This window comes from Mesocricetus auratus, unplaced genomic scaffold, assembly GCF_017639785.1.
Source record: "Mesocricetus auratus isolate SY011 unplaced genomic scaffold, BCM_Maur_2.0 Super-Scaffold_100055, whole genome shotgun sequence".
NCBI classification, from domain to species: domain Eukaryota; kingdom Metazoa; phylum Chordata; class Mammalia; order Rodentia; family Cricetidae; genus Mesocricetus; species Mesocricetus auratus.
This window is the reverse complement of record NW_024429232.1, coordinates 2701959-2720904: the sequence shown is the minus strand read 5'-3', so window position 1 is coordinate 2720904 and position 18946 is coordinate 2701959. Positions and strand designations below refer to the sequence as shown.

Below are 18946 nucleotides of genomic sequence, written 5' to 3'. Positions count from 1 at the left end.
ACATTTGACCAGAATTATGTCTCCATGTCCCAGTTAGGGTCAGGACTCAGAGTATGACCAGTGTCTGGTCTCAGTCCACTTCTGGTTAGGGATCTGGGCTCTACCCTAGATTAGGGTGGTTTGGTTATGGGTCACAATTACAGTGACATTTTATCAAGTGACAGTCACAGAAGGCTCTCCTCTCCCCCTAGTGGCCAGGCCATTGATTGGTGTTCTCAGCCAAGCACAAGCTCAGGCCACACCAGGCAGGCTAGGCACACTTGACGGTTAGGCATTGGTGGAGGTGGGCCAGTGCTCTGCCGCTGGCCGCTTTAGTCCAGTGGGAAAGCACTCACACTCACAAGTCACCACAAAAGTAACGGTCACTAGTTGTGGCATGAAGAGTCACCCAGCAGAGAGCAGAGGAGTGACCAGGGCATGGGGAGGTTGCAAAAGCCCATCTGTCTACCATCCAGTCACCCTCCAGCCTCAATTTAGGGGTTCTAGCCATCTGTTCTGAGCAGTCTCCTCAACCACCACTGGGCTGGCTAGAGCCTCTGGAGACCTTATGTACCCTGTAAACTGGGGTGGGTAATCCCAGGACAGACTGAGCCTCCACACGGGGCACTCACTGAACAGGTATCATTTTCCTGTCCTGGGGCCTGGCCTTCCACAGTTCAGCTCTCTAGGGTGGGGGTAGAGCATGCCTAGGATGACTGAGGTCAAGGTCACTGCCACACTAACTTGAAACATCTGAGGGCTCATCGTGCGACTTTAGCAGCCCTGAGCCTACCCAATACCAGGCAGCTGCCAGCTCCAAGGATAGGAACCCAACTCAAGGGGTGTCTGATTGGTTATGTCCTGGCAGGGGACAGTGTCCTTGACTTGTCTGGGAAGTCAGAAACATGGATGGGGCTGTCCCCTCCAGGAGGCTGGTCTTTACATTACTAGGAAGCAGGAGGGCTCTGCAGGATGCCAGTATGGACTGAGACAGTGAACAGGGTGGCCGCCCCCACAAGTTGCCACCATGAGCACTCCAGGAGAGACCACTCCCAGCTCCGAAGGGCAAAGCCCCACCATGCCCATGGCAGCCGCGGAGTGACGCTGTGAACCAAGAACTTAGAAAGGTCCTGACTTTCCATTTTGCATCCTTCTCTACACAAAATCGCTTGTTACTCCCAACACCTGAAGAAATCCAGACAGCAAGTGCGTACACCCTGAGGCTGCCTTTCCAGACCACAGGCGCCTCAGCCTGTGTCACACCTGCAGCACACTGGCCTACGGCCTGCAGGTGAGGCAGCGTGGCCTGACTCTGCACTCATGCTGCTACCCTGCCTTGGCAACGGCTGCTCCTTCTGCCGACATGTGTGTCCTCAGACACCCACCACTCAGAGCTCGCCAGAACCCTGTGTAGAAACCGGACTCCACAGCACACACACAGAGGCCACAAAGGAACCACACAACCTGCCGCAGAGCCTTCGGAACTCCAGTCGGTGGAGGAGAGGATCTGCCATTGCTTTAAACCAACTTTTCACTACGCTCTGTCCCTCTTGCCTGGGATGGAGGAAACGAGGGTTGGGACCTCACAGGGGTCACCAGTGGTCACGGTCACCAGAAGATGGATGGTGGATAACTATACACAACAGAACACTGTTTGCTACCATCTCCCCTCACGATGCCTCCAGGCCATGCTTCCCCAGCCTCCCTGAGCCCTCCAAGCTGTCCTGCCCCTGCCCTAACTGCACCTCTCTTGGAACCTTCTTCCTCTCCCAGGCCAGTCACTCAGGAGGCCTTCCCTGCTGTCTAGGGCATGCTCAGAACCACATAGCCCACAGCACCAGGGCTACCCACACTACCAGTATCTGGGACCACTTGAGTTCCCATGCTACCCGGCCTGGGGAAGGGAACAAGATCTCTGTACCTACTTCCAACCGGAACACTCTAAGCACACAGCAGTGCTCAGGGGTACTGCTCACTACCAGGCCTCCAGTGTGTAAGCACAATGTCCTCTGAGGCCTCCATGAACACTAGTCCAGTCTGCCATGCACTTCCTTCAGGAGGCCCCCTCGCTTCCCTGTCATTTAACCGGGGCCTTATTCCAGCCAGGAGGCTCCACTCTGTGACAGAGTGCCCTGGAGCAGGCTGGTGCCATTATATGCCCGACAACATCTGAATTCAGGGTTCACGGCCACACGATGCTGTTAGAGCCACCTGGGGCCCTTCCCCAACCCTGATGCCGTCTTAGTCCACACGTTCCCGATTCTCAGTGCTTGATACCTACCCCAAACCCAACAGCAGTAAGGATGGCTTGAGTACCCCACTTCAGTACCTAGCTAGGACACACCTCCCTAGCCCTCCTCTCCTGTGCCATGGACTTCCCTAGAAGAGTAAGGAGGGGAGGCCAATGACGCTGACTTGGGCAGGAAGGAAGGGAGGGTTGTGCAGGTGTACCGGTGGACAGGGGACCAGGGAACAGTGACTCCACTGCCTAAGAGCAACCCTCCACTACCCGACCACACTGCAAGCTTCTCCCGCTACCCCAGGGCCCTGGGGCTACCAAGGCCCAAAGAACTTACCCATCTGTCTCATCCCACAGGATGCAAGTCTGGTTGGTGGTGCCCTAAGAGAGAATGGGGAGTCAGGGCCACTGCCACTTCTAGCCACATCCTGGGTCACTGAACCTACCCGTGGGGGCATTACGTATGCTGCTGATGCCATTCCCCAAGAGCATCATGCGAGGTAAAAACTGATGTTCGAGCAAAGAGGACTGTTTCTAGGTTAGTTAGGCCTGCCTTGACCCCCTCCCTCCTGCTACTAATGCCCAACACATGGCTTCAAGCAGTCCCTGTCCTTTCTCCCCATGACTGGGCTGGGCTAAAGTGCAGAGCCATGTCTGAAGGGGGAGGGGTTAAGCTGTGTTGTTGCTGTCCTTGGTCCTGAAAGCAGGACCATGAGACCATTGTAGGGCACCATCCCGAGAGGGCTTCTGGGTTCAGCACTGGAGAGATGGGAGCAGCCACAGTGGGGCTTGTCTGTGCCAACAGTAGCTACACGCCTTGAGCATTCACGAGTATTGATTGTCTTTGATTGGTAAGGGAAGGAAGCCAAGGCATAGAGAAGGCAAGCAACTCCCACAAGGGTACACAGGACAAAAGGACAGGGTTGGGTTCTTCCCGAGGCTTCCTATACCCCTGACCAGAGCGGGGTCTGGGGCCTGGCACTGCCGTGTCCTGGCTGAGCGATACGGTTGCCTTGCTCTCTTGATGTTCTTACTCAACCCACCCAGAAGTGGGCTGTAGGGGCTTCAGCTCTAGTCTCTGAAAAACCATCTGAGGGGACTGGCAGCAACCCCCCCAGCTTCCTAGTGCCCATCGAAATATCCAAGCATTCCCGGAGGCAGGGACCTGCCAGGGCCACACAGCAGCAGTGGCCTGGAGTCCTAGGGAGTTTTGGAAGGATGCTCCTGGTACAGTCATCCCAGAGGTCCTGCATGGCATGGCCTGGTGGTCAGCCCTGACTCTGAAGGAAGGTGGCTCTCACATGCTCCTAGCAATGGGGACTGGGAAGGGAGCAACCCCTAGGGGTTTGGAGACCTGGTTTGGGTGGATGGCCTGTCCGCAGCTCTCCAGCGCTCAGGTTCATGGGCACAGGGAATAGCAAGTGAACCCCCTCAGGGACCAGGGTGTGGAGAGGAGGGATGGAGTCTGGGCAGAGAACCAGGGGGCAGTTCAGAAATGGGCTGAATTTCAGTGTCAGCATGAACCTGCAGTGTGGCCACCCAGGGGTAAGTCCCTAACTCTAAGACTCAGTTTCCTCACTTGAAATTTAGATGAGACCCACTCCAATTGTGACCCTAAAGGATACCGCCTGAGAAGAATACTCAGGGACATACTCAGAACTGATGAAAGTGCTCATGCACCCATGCATGCGGGCAGCACTCGCCCCATGCACCCATGCATGCGGGCAGCACTCGCCCATGCACCATGCATGCGGGCAGCACTTGCCCATGCACCCATGCATGCGGGCAGCACTCGCCCATGCACCCATGCATGCGGGCAGCACTCACCCATGCATGTGGGCAGCACTCACCCATGCACCCATGCATGTGGGCAGCACTCGCCCATGCACCCATGTATGTGGGCAGCACTCGCCCATGCACCCATGCATGTGGGCAGCACTCGCCCATGCACCCATGCATGCGGGCAGCACTCACATTGTACATGTGGGCAAACTCGATCTCCAAGGGTGTGAGCAGGGACCGAGGCGGGGGCTTCACAGTCACGGAGATGACCTTAGAGTTGAGGACAGTAGTGTTCCTGGGGACATCAAAGGATCGAAGGCTGTCAGAGGTGTGGAATGGCACTGACCCAGCCTTGCAGCCCAGCCCCAGTGTGGTGCTTTGTCCCACGCCACCAGTCACCACCATGCCGGGTCCCCCAGCTTCTTCCTGACCGCCCACGGGGGCCCAGGCCATCCTCTTTCCACAACACCCACCTTTGCAGGGCCAGGAAGCTCCCCAAGTTTCGGTAGAGCACAGTACCAACCACGAACACAGATGAGTCATCAGCCTCTGGAAGGGAGCGTGCGTCACCCCAACCCCGCTACAGCCCAATAGCCTGCGCCTCACCCCAGTAGCCTCCACTGTGCCCTCTACATCCATGGCCCTGACAAGAGAAGGCCTTTCCCACCACGGAGGCTGGGGTGCAGCTGGGACCTGGGGCACCAGTCTGGAGCTACACAGGGAGAGAGAGCTAGTTCATTTCAAGTGATCCCACAAGAGATATGGGAAGAAGCAAGACACGTTTCTCTCCCTGGGAACCCATGTCCTTGGTGCTCTGTGAGCCACCCAGCCCCTTGCTCTCTGCTTGGTCTTCTGGCTTAGGGTAGTCCCCGGGCACTCTCCCGTGGAGGAAAGGAAGAGACACCTGCAAGGAGACGGCTTCAGGAGTAACAAGGTGTGCCAGGGATGTTCCCTGTCACTGGAGACAATGCACAAAACCCTACAAGAAATGTCCCAGGACCCAGGTCTTAGCAGGCCCATCCCGTCCAAGCCTCACCTGCCAGCCCTGTGGAAAACACACTTTTGGACACGGTGACCCTGTCCTCTGGCACCTTGGCCCAGTCTCCTGTGGCACGCCAGCCCTTCATAGGGAAGCTGATGTCAGTGGCCCCACTGGCCGGAAGCTTGTGGATGCTGAGCACTAAGGCAGGGAGGGACAACACAAACAGCATTACCCACCTGGAATGTCAGCCGGAACCCAGGCTGCAGGCCTTCGTGAGGACGGCACAAGCTTCCTGAGGCTACGGGTGGAGCAGGGCCCACATGGCTGGGCTGCTGTCCGGTGTGAGCATCAAGCCTATAGACCCTAACTCCCACACTCCACAGGCCCCCACTCCCAGATGATCAAAATCCCCAGAGCCTAAGGCTGGCTGGTGGGGATTCTATGGGACAGCAGGCCAGAATCTCTATAGGAAGTCTTATTCTTGGTGACTCGGACCTGACCAGGCCCTGTCCAGCCTGGTTAGTATTGAGGCCAGACGCAGCCGCTATGGTTAGAAAAAAGTCAAAGGTAGATCCGGTGGGCACAGAAGGATCTACAGGAGCTAGGCACCCATCTTAGTTCCCACCATCCCCCTACCTCACTGGGGTCATGGGTCAGCACTGACACCCACTCTCCAGCTTCCTCTCCCTCTATAAAGAGAGGGGGATAACTGAGCTTCAGGTATAAGGTCTCTATATTTGGGTGGGAGGTCTTGGTGAGGGAGGGGCAGCAGGTGTGGAGGGAGAATTCCTGGTAGTGTAGTCAGATTGGATGCTATTCTCCTGTAAGCCAGCCTGGGAAGCCTCTGCCAGGCGGTGGACCAGTCCCTAGGGTCCTCCCAGCTCACTCAAGACCAGGCTCCAGTCTAACATCAACCTCAGCAGGATGATCCCTTCTCTACCTCAGCGGACACCCTAGAGGACTTCCCTGCCCTCCACCCCATCTTCCTCCAGCACGTGCACACGGGCGGGTCCAGCGACCCAAGGCCCAGGGGAGCAGGGCTGGGAGACAAAGGACGGGCCTTCGTAAGTGAGGTAGCTTTTCTAGTTCCATCCATACCCTATAGCCCACTACAGGCACACACTCCACCCTCCAGCCAGTGCCACAGCCCGGGGCTACTTGTAAAGATGTGGGAGAGAGGGAGATGTTGAGCTCTAGGCCCTGCTCCCCTGCATGGTCCCTGTGTTTTCTGCCTTTGCCTGGCCAGGCTCAGCAGCCTCCCCACCTGGCCCTGCCCTCCTGGGACCATGAGGCCTTGGGAGCATGAAGGTTCTCCCACGGTGCTCCGCCTTACAACGTTCCTGCCTTACCAGAGGCCATGGGGACAGAGACAAGCCTCCCTCTGAATGCCACTACCCAGCTAGCCCTGGAGCTGAGAGCTTCCCAGGGAATGAGCACAGCGCCTCAACTGTCACATGTTCTGTGTCCCAACTTCACGCAGGGCCATTATAGGTGCTGAGGAGGACGTGCAGGCAGGAAACCCTCCGCTGCACACATGGAATGGGGACATGGCCTGTCGGCAGTGGCAACGAGGGAGGGAGATATTCCCATACAGGGTAGCCAGGAAGCCCCCTTGCAGAGGCCAGGAAAAAGAGGGCCAAACCCCCAGGAGAGGACGGGGAGGATGGAAAGAGGCCGCAAGCGGCAGGGGTGAGGTCAGAATGTGACAGCAGCCCTCAGAAAGACGGCTCTGGGGGTGGAAGGTGGGGCAGGACAGAGGCAGAAGCATGAGACTCTGAGGTGCTGTGAGGGAACCAGACTCAGGGGCCCAGGCCTGGGCTTCAGAGACCGGCGATGGCAGGCTCTGATGGACACTGGGGCTTTTTGGCCCAACTGGCTTTCAGGCCTTGAAAAGATGAGGTCACAGGCTTGGGGAAAGGCGTGGCACTAGAGGTCTCGGCTGGAGGGTCAGGTAGGCAAGCTGCCCAGTGAGGAGGAAGAGCAAAGCTATCCTGAAGTATGAGGGGCCAGTCTGACCTGGTGGAGTTAGGGGGATTAAAGCCAAGACAGGTGTCGGTCCAGGGTGGGGTGGGGACTCCATGGCCAGAAGACAGCGGCCTCACGCTGGAAGAGTAGGCACTGGTGACTGAGTTGGGGACAGAGTAAAGCCAGGTGCCAGGAAGGGCTCCGAGTGCAAGGCTGGAGTCACACCCTCAGGGGGAGGCAGAGCTGGAGCCTAGATAGGGGGTCATCTAAGGCACTGGTGTCCACTCTTACAACACCGGAAGGAGGAAACTGTGACCAGGCAAATGCCAGCCCCCTGCCCCACTGCACCAAGGCTCTTTGGAGCTGGAGGGCAGAGGAGTGGCAGCTGCAGAGGTGTCTCTGGTGTGGAGGGAGCCTCAACCCTGGTGTGGCCGGGCTCCTGCACGGCCCCTGTCACGAGAATTCCAGGTCCCTGCCTGGATCTCAGGCCCCAAAGGGCTCCTGATAGCCACCCACTGGACTCCACCTAAGCCCCCAGCTAATCTGTAATGTCAGCCAGTGGCTGCAGAAGGCTGGGGTCGCTGGCTCCTTTCAGATGAGAAGCACGGGACCGAGCCATGGAGGGGCTTACCCAGATTGTCGGTCACCTGGTAAGCATCCCTCAAATCCTTCATGCGGAAGCCGATGACGTCCACAAAGTCCTCCACCAGCCGAAAGAGCTCCTTGGCATTGGGCCCCATCTGGGGTGGAGACAGGCGGAGGAGCTCAAGCTGGGGGAGGTGCCTAACCCTCCCTGGCCCTCCTGCCCCCTTCCTTCCTCAGCCATCTCTTTTCCTAGGCTCTATGGCAAAGCAGGGAAGCAGGCTGCCGACCTCTGAGCGTCCATTTGTGTTTTACGGACAAGATCAGAGGCCCAGGGAAGTTGCTGTGCACACCATAGGGGTTCCTAAGCTATAGGAAGGGAAAGTGTTCCAAATATTCACCATGAGGGCTACTCCCCTGGGGTCAGTGTGATAGCGGGTCTGAGGTCAGGGGAAGGAAGACAGCGGATGGGAAGACTCACCACACCCCCTCCTCTGGACATACCCAGTGACCTTAACATCATTTGCTCCTCTCCTCATTTAGCCCCCGGGAAAAGCCACCGTACTTTCATGGATGGAGATACAAAGCCCATGGGGCTTAGGGGCATTTTCGAGGTCATGCGATCAACCGGAAGCGGTGTTGACACTCAGACTGAAGACCCAGCACAGCTCCACCAGGGCTGGCCTGGGGTGTAGGAGGCCTAGAGCTGCCTGCTCCAATCCTGATCCTGCAGCTGACACAGAGGGGGGCGGGGCTCCAGACCGCCACACATACCAGCTGCGCCTCCTCCCACTTGTCCCGGTTCTCCTCCGCCAGCAGGTTGCTGATGATCTGGACAAAGTTCTGGAAATAAGAAGGGCCAGCGAAAGGGAACACGGCATCAGTGTGTGAGGAAGATTGTAGCTCAGCCTACGACCAGGACAAGGGCACAACCGGTGACCGAGATCAGGACTCAGTCGGTGGCCGGGACCCAGGTTGTGTAGGACCAGGATCAGAGAGCAGAGTGTGGCCAGAACCAGATCAAGACTCAGTGTGTGAGCAGGGACAGGGCTCACTGTGTGGGCAGGGTCCAGGGTGGTGACTTAATCTTCGACTAGTTATGTCCTGGGTCAAGGTTCAGTCTGTCATCATGGTCACAGTTCGTAGTGACGTACGCAAACTGGATTGGGACTCAGTATATGACCTGGATCGGGGATCATTCTATGACCAGGCCAGGATTAAGCATGTAGCCATGTTTAAGGTGAGATCACAGCCCTACCCACACCCAACATTGGGACGTAGTCTCTTGACTGGGATCTGGGTTGGTTCCTCTGACATTTCCCCAAGCGCCCTTCCCTGGGGCTGCCCCTGGGAGCCACCTGTACATCCCCAGGTGTAGGGCTGTAGTAGGCCCTGCGGAAGATCTCCGTCATGTTCCTTAGGACATCGATGGTGGAGAGCAGGTCGCCGCTGTAGCTGGTGCCATCCTGTGAGATCTCCAGCAGCGTCTGGATGACCTCCGAGACCCCCTCCCCTGGCAGCCCACGCTGAGCCTTGGCCAGGTGTTCTCGGGTCTGGGGAGATGGAGAGGGCTGGATGCTGTCACTGCTGCAGGTCACAGCCAGGTGGGGGCCAGGGACTTCAGATGCCTGGAGGTCCCTATGGCCCCAACCTCATGGTCAAAGAGCAGGGAAGTTTCCTGGAACCCCTGGGGTCAGCCTCACCATCATTTGGATGTTCCGGTAGTCAATGGAGACACAGCGGATGTAGGTGGGCGGCTCCCAGTAGGCGATGCCTTCCTCGTCCAGCTGACAGCGGCGCAGGATGAGGCCTGGGGAAACTCCATTCCTCACATGCCTGCTCGCCAAGGAGCTCTGGGATCCCATGCACAACTCTCTGTGTGAGACCCCGGGAACCTCGAGGCAGGCTACGCTGGCTGTGTTTCTATACTGCACAGACTTCTGCCCTGCTCTAGGTCCTGGGAACCTGAGGACCCTCAGGAACTTTGCTGTGTGTAAGTGGGATCCTCGGCTAAGCATGGCTTCTGGGTTCAGCTAGAGCCTCTCTTAGAGATCCCTGCAACCTAGAGACTTAGGGACAGCTGTCCTCTAACCCCTTGCCATATCCTGGCACATTCACAGGGCTTCAGGGGACTTGCTGACCCCTGGACACTGGTACAGCCTCCTGGGGACACTTGGTATCAAAAATCAATAACCTGAAAAACAAGCTAACTCTCAGATAGAAAGACACCCAGAAAGATTTCCCAGCAGGGACCACAGAGTAAATAAATACATAGAGACAGTCACATGGAATGGATCCAGCCAAAGAAAAGCCACAGAGTGGCCTGATGCAGAAGCTTGGGCTATGAGTTCACATGGGAGCAAAATTGAGGGAAACACAGTATGACCATGAAGGTAGCCAAAGGCCAGGGAAGGATGGGTGTTGCCTTTTTCTGTTTGCAAGACAGTGTAGACAAGGGACGGCAAGCATGGCTCACCATATTCAGCTCTAAGCACCGCCCCTGCCCCTGTGGGCCACCTCACCCACTGCCCACAGCAGCCCGACGCAAAGGGTCACCTGAAGTCTTCATTTTATAGAGGAGAAAACTGAAGCTCAGAGAAACTGAGTCACTTCCCCAAAGTGATAGAGCACATCAGGGCAGAGTCAGGGTTTGAATTGGGTTCCCAATCTCCCTTTCCAGGTATGGAAACTGCTTACACTCTTTCAAACAAAGTGAAACAGAGCAATGCCTGCAGGCGGGGTGGGGGGCTTCCCTATGGAGTCCACCCTTCTCTTTACACCCTCTGAAAGCAGCCATCAGTTCCCAGGGATGGCATGGGATTATAACTACTGGTGTTCAGAGGCAACTTCCTTCCTGTGGACCGCAAGCCCAGGGTAGGTACGCTGATTGCCCTGCTTCCCGCCTGTACGGGTGCAATGGCATCAGAGAGCTGTCTATGCTCAACGGGACCTCTCGAGCAGAGGGCATGGTATGTGCCTGACCCTTGTGAACTCAGGACACAGTGGCTGCCGTGATGTCCCATCTGGTGCCATCTGGCATAAGCACACACACAACTGTATGAGCCTTAGGTCTCAGACAAGGCCTGTGAGGACAGCTGTATAAAGACAGAGCAGGCTCTCAGCCCCCACTTCTTACCCGTGGCATTGCGGGGACACCGGACAGCGGCCGCCTCTCCAGCTGGGGTCTCCTTCCAGACCACTGCCCCAAAGTTGTCCTCATCACAAATTTCATGGGGCTCTGCGAGGGGCCAGAGAGTGAGGTGGACAGGGTTTGGGTGAGGGGCTGTGACGCTCAGCTGTTCCCAGTCCCTCTGAGCTACGATGCAGTGGGAAGGGTCTCACCAGGACATCGCTGGGCACCACACTGCCGGTACTCATCCTGGGGGCCTTGGCAGGCTGCTCCCCCGAAGAAAGGCCCGGAGCAGACACGCTCCCGTCGCTGGCTGCCACCCCCACATGTGACGCTGCAGCTGCCCCACGACGCCCAGGCCTGCCACTTGCCATCCACTGCAAGGGTGGCCAAACACAGGGCAGGGAGCGGAGATGGGAAGTGGGACCAGGGGGACATAAAGAAACAGTATTCGCAATGAGACAAAGACAAAAGACCCAGGAGTATTGGAGCAGGGCCATGAGGAGACAGAAAATTGAGATTAGTGGAGAAGAGGTCTGAAATCAGCTCGACTCAGAAAGAACCGGATGTCATGTGCAGCCAAACCCTGCCACCTGATCTTGACTCCAGTGCTCCATCCTGAAGCTGATTAACCCTTCAGCCAACCCCACCAGTCTAAACTGCACTCAACGCTACCATTTCCACCCTCTGCTTTGACTCCAACACCCTAACCTGCACCCTGGCGCTACCACAGTACCCCACCCCACCTCCACCACCCCACACTTACATGCCAACACCCTAGCCCGCATTCTAATGCCACCCTATACCAACCCCTACAGCCGTACCTCCCCCAAGGGTCCCACCCTTCCCCCTGAGCCCCAAGAGGGCATCCTGACCTGGGCACTGCTGCAGGAAGCAGTCTCGAGTTTCCACCCAGTGGCCCTGGCACTCAGCGCCTCCGTAGGAAGGTCCATTGCACTCTCGAGTCCGTTGCTGGCGGCCTTGGGAGCAACTGGCGGAGCAGGTGCTCCAGCTGGACCATTCATTCCAGTTTCCGTCCACTGCCCGGCCCAGGGGAAGAAGGGAAGCTGGTGTGAATACCCGGCACCCTGAGGCCTGGCCTGGGACACGCAAGAACACTCCAGGGGCTCCATGCAACAGCCCACCTGACATTGGGGAAGCAATGCCACAGGGTCACGCCTCAAGCTACCGTGGTCTGAGGTTGCAACCACCGAGCACCCTGAGGTGGATCAAGCTGGGCTCCTGGTCCGGCCACTGACCTGCTGGTCCCATCCCCCACCCCCAGCCACTCATTCCCTCTCACCTACCAGGGCACAAGGCAATGTTGCAGAACTTCGTTTGCTTCTCGGGACCCTCACAGGGGTTGCCGCCAAACTGTGGGGGCCTGCAGGTGCGTGTGCGGTCACGGAAGCCACGGCCACAGGTACTGGAGCAGAGGCTCCATGGGGACCACTCATCCCAGGCCCCGTGCACTGCGGAGACACAGAAAGTCAAGGATGTGCCCCGCCCAGAGGCCCCACCCCACCCCCAAGCCCCGCCCGGCGCTCCGCCCCACCCACCTGGACACACAGCAGAGTTGTTGCAGAGCCGCTGCTCCCTCAGAGGCCCGCTGCACTGAGTGCTGTACGAAGATGACACGCAGAAGCGGGTGCGGGTCTGCCAGCCCTCGCCGCAGGTGCTGGAGCACACGCTCCACGGGGACCACTCCTCCGCGGCTGGGTCACCTGTGGGTCCAGCCCTGCAGCATCACGGGCCTGCCATGCCCCTTCCCATGGGGTGGTGCCAGACTTGAGGCCCACCAGGGAAGCAGGACCTTGCTGTAGGGCAACAGGCCACGGGCTGGGGCTCTGTAGGTCTCGAGATAGTCTACTTTCCCAGTGGCCGGGAGCAAGGTCTGGGTTTGGCTAGGACAGGATTCTGGGCTCCCCTAAGCCAGTCTGCCTGGAGGAGGAGTCTGGCACCGACTAGATGAGAGGAGGTATAGCAGTTAAGTTATTAAGAATCGCTACTGGCAACCAGTAGCTCTTACTGACCTGGTCCCAGAAGCCAGCCTCTCCCCTCCCTGCCCAGGGCTGTGTGTAGGCCAGCCCTACCAACCCTGCCAGCTCACCAGTCTGGGGGGATGGGAACCCAAACTGCTGCAGTTCATCGCCCAGCTCCTCGCGCCGTCGGGCATCCGTGGACCGCAGGGACTGGCTCCGTGAGCTGCTGCGCCCAGTGGCTGCAGGGTGGGCTCAGGTCAGCATCCCTGTGTGATTCCCTCTGTCCTCCGCCACAGCTGGCCCCTGGTGTCACGGGGCAGTCTAACCCCAATGGACAAGCGGGAGACCCCACCCGGGGCACTGGCAACAACTGTCTCCTGGTCACCTTGGGTCTCTATGAGGTCCCCTCTGTCACTGTGGGTCTCTATGAGGTCCCCTCTGTCACTGTGGGTGTCTATGAGGTCCCCTCTGTCACTGTGGGTCTCTATGAGGTCCCCTCTGTCACTGTGGGTCTCTATGAGGTCCCCTCTGTCACTGTGGGTCTCTATGAGGTCCACTCTGTCACTGTGGGTCTCTATGAGGTCCACTCTGTCACTGTGGGTCTCTATGAGGTCCCCTCTGTCACTGTGGGTCTAAGGTCCCCTCTGTCACTGTGGGTGTCTATGAGGTCCCCTCTGTCACTGTGGGTGTCTATGAGGTCCCCTCTGTCACTGTGGGTTTCTATGAGGTCCACTCTGTCACTGTGGGTCTCTATGAGGTCCCCTCCTGGTCACTGTGGGTCTCTATGAGGTCCCCTCCTGGTCACTGTGGGTCTCTATGAGGTCCCCTCTGTCACTGTGGGTGTCTATGAGGTCTACTCTGTCACTGTGGGTGTCTATGAGGTCCCCTCCTGGTCACTGTGGGTCTCTATGAGGTCCCCTCTGTCACTGTGGGTGTCTATGAGGTCCCCTCTGTCACTGTGGGTGTCTATGAGGTCCCCTATGTCACTGTGGGTCTCTATGAGGTCTACTCTGTCACTGTGGGTCTCTATGAGGTCCCCTCCTGGTCACTGTGGGTCTCTATGAGGTCCCCTCCTGGTCACTGTGGGTCTCTATGAGGTCCCCTCTGTCACTGTGGGTCTCTATGAGGTCCCCTCTGTCACTGTGGGTCTCTATGAGGTCCCCCCTCTGTCACTGTGGGTCTCTATGAGGTCCCCTCTGTCACTGTGGGTCTCTATGAGGTCCCCTCCTGGTCACTGTGGGTCTCTATGAGGTCCCCTCTGTCACTGTGGGTCTCTATGAGGTCCCCTCCTGGTCACTGTGGGTCTCTATGAGGTCCCCTCCTGTCACTGTGGGTGTCTCTATGAGATCCCCTCCTGGTCACTGTGGGTCTCTATGAGGTCCCCCCCTCTGTCACTGTGGGTGTCTATGAGGTCTCCTCCTGGTCACTGTGGGTGTCTATGAGGTCCCCTCTGTCACTGTGGGTTTCTATGAGGTCCACTGTCACTGTGGGTCTCTATGAGGTCCACTCTGTCACTGTGGGTGTCTATGAGGTCCCCTCCTGGTCACTGTGGGTTTCTATGAGGTCCCCTCCTGGTCACTGTGGGTCTCTATGAGGTCCACTCTGTCACTGTGGGTGTCTATGAGGTCCCCTCCTGGTCACTGTGGGTCTCTATGAGGTCCCCTCTGTCACTGTGGGTCTCTATGAGGTCCCCTCTGTCACTGTGGGTGTCTATGAGGTCCCCTCCTGGTCATTGTGGGTGTCTATGAGGTCCCCTCTGTCACTGTGGGTGTCTATGAGGTCCCCTCTGTCACTGTGGGTGTCTATGAGGTCCCCCCTCTGTCACTGTGGGTCTCTATGAGGTCCCCTCCTGGTCATTGTGGGTGTCTATGAGGTCCCCTCTGTCACTGTGGGTGTCTATGAGGTCCCCTCCTGGTCATTGTGGGTGTCTATGAGGTCCCCTCTGTCACTGTGGGTCTCTCTATGAAGATCCCCCCCCTCAGCCTCCTGGACTGCAGGCAGGTAGTGACTTGCAGGACAACAGCGTAGGGTGTCTGCTGCCTGCCTCCTCCTACCCAACATCTCATTCCTTCCTCCCTGTGAGATATACAGGGACCTCCCCAGGCTCAGAAGAGCTGTCTCCTCAGGAAAGTGCATCCAACAAAACAAAACAAACCCTGAAGAATGACAGTCTCATTAGAACTTGATTTAACTTTATGGAAGCGGCTAAAAAATGCATGAGGTCATTAGAAAACCTTATTAGAGAAGTACATCCCGGAGGCTTGTTCTGCTGGAGCTGACTGGCTTGGCTGCAGCTTGTTTGAGAGGCAGCTTCGAGAATCCCAACCCACACCTGATAGGAAGCCTTGTTAAATCCACCTAAATGCCGGTACCCTGCTTCCTCCTGGGTCTGTACCCCGGACTGGGCTTTCATGTCTCCACCTCTAAGCACCCCGGTCCCCAACCACGTTCAGCTCCACAAAGCCCCGCCTACCTTCTAATCCCATGGAAGCCCTAGCCATGTGCATCCCTACCCTGCCCCTTCCAGGCCCCGACTCCTCTACTTGGCCCCGCCCACCACTTTAGCCCCACCCACTCACGGCCACAGGCTTTGCGGTTGCACAGGCGGCCTTCTTCCAGAACGCCCTCACATCCTCCGCCCTCCACGCCAGGGGTGGGTAGGCAGGTGCGGGTTCGAGTTTGCAGACCTCCCCCGCAGTCCCGTGTACATTCACCCCACAAGGACCACAGTTTCCAGCCACCTGGGGGAACAAGAGTGAGGCTCAGGGTCCTGCCATCTTCGGGGTCCACTGGAGGCCGGGAGGGGTAGCTGTGGGCTTTGAAAGGGCAGCAGAGGCCAGAGCCGGCTGGGGAAGACAGCCAGGCAGGGCAAGGCCGTGGAGAACTTTGCCCCTAGACCCGGGCTACTTCTAGAGAGCTCGCATCAGCCCTAAGCCAGGGGGTTCCTAGGTAGGTCTGGGACAAGTACACACTGCTGCCCCAGGCTGCCTTGCTGAGTAAACAGCCAGCTTCTGCTGGCTGTTGCTGCATAGTGTGAGGCCTGGATGCCAGTGTGGGCCACTATTCAGAAATACATAGAAATCCAGCCTCCGTGTGGCCCTCAAGCGCCTGAGACTATTTCCTCACATTCTTGTCCATGGGAGGTCACTGCCAAGGCCTCCACATTCCCACTCCAGAGCCTGGGGTGGGGAGTAGTCACCCACATAACTGGCAGCCCAGAAACCTTCCTTAGACTATAGATCTGCCCACCTACTAAGCAAAGCCAGGATAATAAATACAGGCCACTGGGGGCTACACCTGGCCTGAGTGGTGGCGGGAATAGGTCCCATCTCCCAGGTGACAACTCAAGAGGTGGTAGATCCCAGAGTGTGAGCAGTCCCCCTTGACTGCCCCCCAGGACCCTCTCCTTGGCCTTATCATCTCAAGGGGAGCCAACTTCCAGGGTCTGGAGGGGACCACAGCCAGAGCCTGCCCATCTCCTCTTGCCTGTGCTTGACTGGACCAGCAGGGGGCGCTGGGTTTCCAGGGAGTGAGTGGCCGTCTAGCGAGCGCTCACCCCTTTTAGATGGTGGGAGGGAAAGAGTCATCCTCCATGCCCCTACGCCTGTTGTAGAGCCCCTCCCCCCAAAAAACCCTCTGCGAGGGAGTCAGGATTTCACGATCTGAGTGATACAAGCATGGAGGACTCTGTCTCGATGCCATCTTCCCTTTCACCAGGAGAGCCCCAAGGGTGGGGGCAAGGGTACCACAAGGGTACAAGAAAAGGCCAGTGGTGACAGCCCCACCAGGACAAAGTTGAGAGCGGAGGGCAGAGAGTCCCCAGCACAGCCTCGGACTGACACGCATAATAGGTAGGACAGGACAGCAGCTGTCCCCCGAATGGGCCCAGGGGGCCGCTCTGAGACTAAGGTCATATGTTTTAACTCCGGACAAGCAGGAGCCACTCCCAACCAGGTCAGACTTGGGTCTTGAACCGAATCTGACTCCAGATCTCTGTCCCACCCACCAGCCCCAGGAAGGCCCCCTGCCAGGACCAACCCCAACCGTGGTCTAGCTTTCTGGCCTCAGAGTCTCACCTGCTTCAGCCATTCCTGTCTCATGATTGCAGACAAAGGAGCCAGGAGTCTCAGAGGCAGGCCCAGAGTGGGGTCAGGGTTCTGCATCCTTCCCGTGCCCCCTCACTGCCGAGCCCAGCCCCCACAAGGAAGCCTGAGTGATGTGAAAACTGGCAGTGGGTGGGAGAGAGGGTGTCCAAGCTGGGCTAATCGGAGGATGCCACTCAGTTCCCATGGCAACTGCTGCAGCACACAGCCTTTCAGGATAGACCCAGGTTAGGCCTCGGCTGCCAAAACACCCACTATTTCGGGGCTGGTTACCTTGGTGACCCAGGTGGTTTAGATGTGGGAGGGGGAGGGGAGGGAAGAGGTGGGGCATGTCAGAAGGGGGGGGAGGAGAGGGGACCCTGCTTTTGAGGATGGATGCCCTCCTCTGGCCTAGGCCTGACTGTGGTCCCACTGAACCCTGATCCAGGCCACATGTGGATTCCTAAACCTATTCATACATTGAGTCCTGACTCTGGTTGCATACTAATCCCTGATCCTAGACATACAGATTCCCCACCCTGGCCACAGACCAATATCTGGCCTTGGTAGCATTTATCCTTGGTTCTTATCACAGACCTAGGGTCCTAGGCACAGGATCCCTGATGCTCCATCACCAACTGGGCCCTGATCTCAGCCACAGACTGATTCCCCAGTGCTGGCCACACTCCTTCCACTAATGAATGTTCAGAAAATGGTAACTGCTGTTTTTATTATCATTTTCATTTTTAATGTGTGTCCTCACACACAGCTGACACGATAAATGTTTGCCCAGACTGAAAAGCATCCATGCCAGGGGGAGCATCACAAAGAAGTCCTGGGGGCTGAAGCGAAGGGCACCAGGGGACACAGAGGTGTGGCAGGGCTGGCCGGGCGCAAGGGGGCAGCGAAGGAGCAGGCAGGGCTCAGGGGTGGGCTGCCCCTCCAGGCCCAGAAAGAGGCTGTCATTCTTCCCCTTTCAATACTCCCTCTGTCTGGCGGCCCCATTTCCATCTCATTACAGGCATGAATAGAGCCAATTATTGGCCAGGCAGGCCGGCCACCCAGGAGGGAGGGTGTGCAGCGAGGGGGCTCTGGTCCCCTTCCTACCCTAACGCCCTGGTTTGAGGGTGGTGGGTTCCCCTGATCCCGCACCCCAAGTGGACTGAAATGGGGGGAGGAAAGAGATCCCCCTCCCCCAGCCGGTCTCTCCCGAGTTCCCGGGATCCCCTTTGGAGGAAGGGAACCATGCACTTCCATCTTCTCCCAGCAGAGGGATCCCTACTCCAGCAGGTTAAGCAGCAGATTGGTTCATCTACCTGGCAGGTTCAGGGACAGTCCCTACCCAGAAGGCTAGCAAGACCCCAGCCTCTCCAGGGACCTCGCTGGAGCAAGATTATCATGAAGAGCTTAGGCACTAGTACCGACAGCTGGGTCTAGAACTCCTGGACCAGGAACAAGGGAGACAGGAAGGGCAAAACAAGAGACGCCGAGGAGCCTGTCCACACAGCCCCACAGCCCTTTCTTTACCCGGCAGGTCCTGACTCGGCTGCCATCTGCAGGGCCACAGAAGGGCGGTCAGATCCCAGGACAGACTGAGTGGCCAGGTTCACTGTCCACTGTAGAGCACCACAGCCTCCTTTGGGCCTCAGGCAGACTCTACAAATGAGTGCTGTCCCAACCCCAGCTCTTGGGAGGTGAGGTGTGTGGGGGGGGAACCAGAGCACCCGAAAAACAAGCAAGCCACACCTGGAGGGAACTCTTGATGCTGGGTACTCCCTGTCCTGAGAAGGTATCGTATATAAAGACCCAGAATGTTTAGTCCATGCTGGAGACCTTAGACAAATAGCCTCTGTCCTCAGTTATCAGAGTGGGTCACAGAGGCTGCTGACCCTCCCATCCTCTCGGGAAGCACAACCCGAGTTCAGGCCACAAGGACTCCTTGCAGTTCCGGCCCCGAGGGCTGAGGCAGGTGACACTGTAAGAGCTAAGGCACATGGGAATTTCCCTGTGGATAATGGCGCCCACACCTGGCATTTCCATGGTGTTGTTCTTTACTTTTAGAAGTATTGTCTGTGGTGTGCACTAAAGCCAGTTTTCTAGACTTTTCTAAAATGCACACACACACACACGCCTTGCACAGTGGTGGGATCTCCATGAGGGACCTGGTGCTTCTCTACCCCCTACAACTCCACTGCAGCCCAAACCACACCTAGGGGTCTCCCC

The 18946-nt window shown here is 57.6% G+C and overlaps 1 protein-coding gene across 12 annotated transcripts in view; it reads right to left on the bottom strand.

Annotated features, from left to right (window-relative positions):
• The window catches only part of Adgrb1 (adhesion G protein-coupled receptor B1), a 70356-nt gene that overhangs the window by 33892 nt on the left and 17518 nt on the right, over positions 1 to 18946 (bottom strand). For 10 of the 12 annotated variants that reach the window (XM_040736451.1, XM_040736453.1, XM_040736456.1 and 7 more), the window contains exons 3-17: positions 15221 to 15382; positions 12770 to 12880; positions 12219 to 12383; positions 11967 to 12131; positions 11535 to 11708; positions 10872 to 11036; positions 10666 to 10767; positions 9233 to 9339; positions 8888 to 9082; positions 8304 to 8372; positions 7579 to 7687; positions 5037 to 5180; positions 4474 to 4549; positions 4193 to 4295; positions 2556 to 2599 (exon numbers count right to left, since the gene is read on the bottom strand). In XM_040736451.1, the coding sequence (XP_040592385.1) occupies positions 2556 to 2599; positions 4193 to 4295; positions 4474 to 4549; positions 5037 to 5180; positions 7579 to 7687; positions 8304 to 8372; positions 8888 to 9082; positions 9233 to 9339; positions 10666 to 10767; positions 10872 to 11036; positions 11535 to 11708; positions 11967 to 12131; positions 12219 to 12383; positions 12770 to 12880; positions 15221 to 15382 (1891 nt within the window). The remainder of the gene's footprint in view (positions 1 to 2555; positions 2600 to 4192; positions 4296 to 4473; positions 4550 to 5036; positions 5181 to 7578; positions 7688 to 8303; positions 8373 to 8887; positions 9083 to 9232; positions 9340 to 10665; positions 10768 to 10871; positions 11037 to 11534; positions 11709 to 11966; positions 12132 to 12218; positions 12384 to 12769; positions 12881 to 15220; positions 15383 to 18946) is intronic. The other 2 variants (XM_040736452.1, XM_040736463.1) reach the window with 1 other exon arrangement.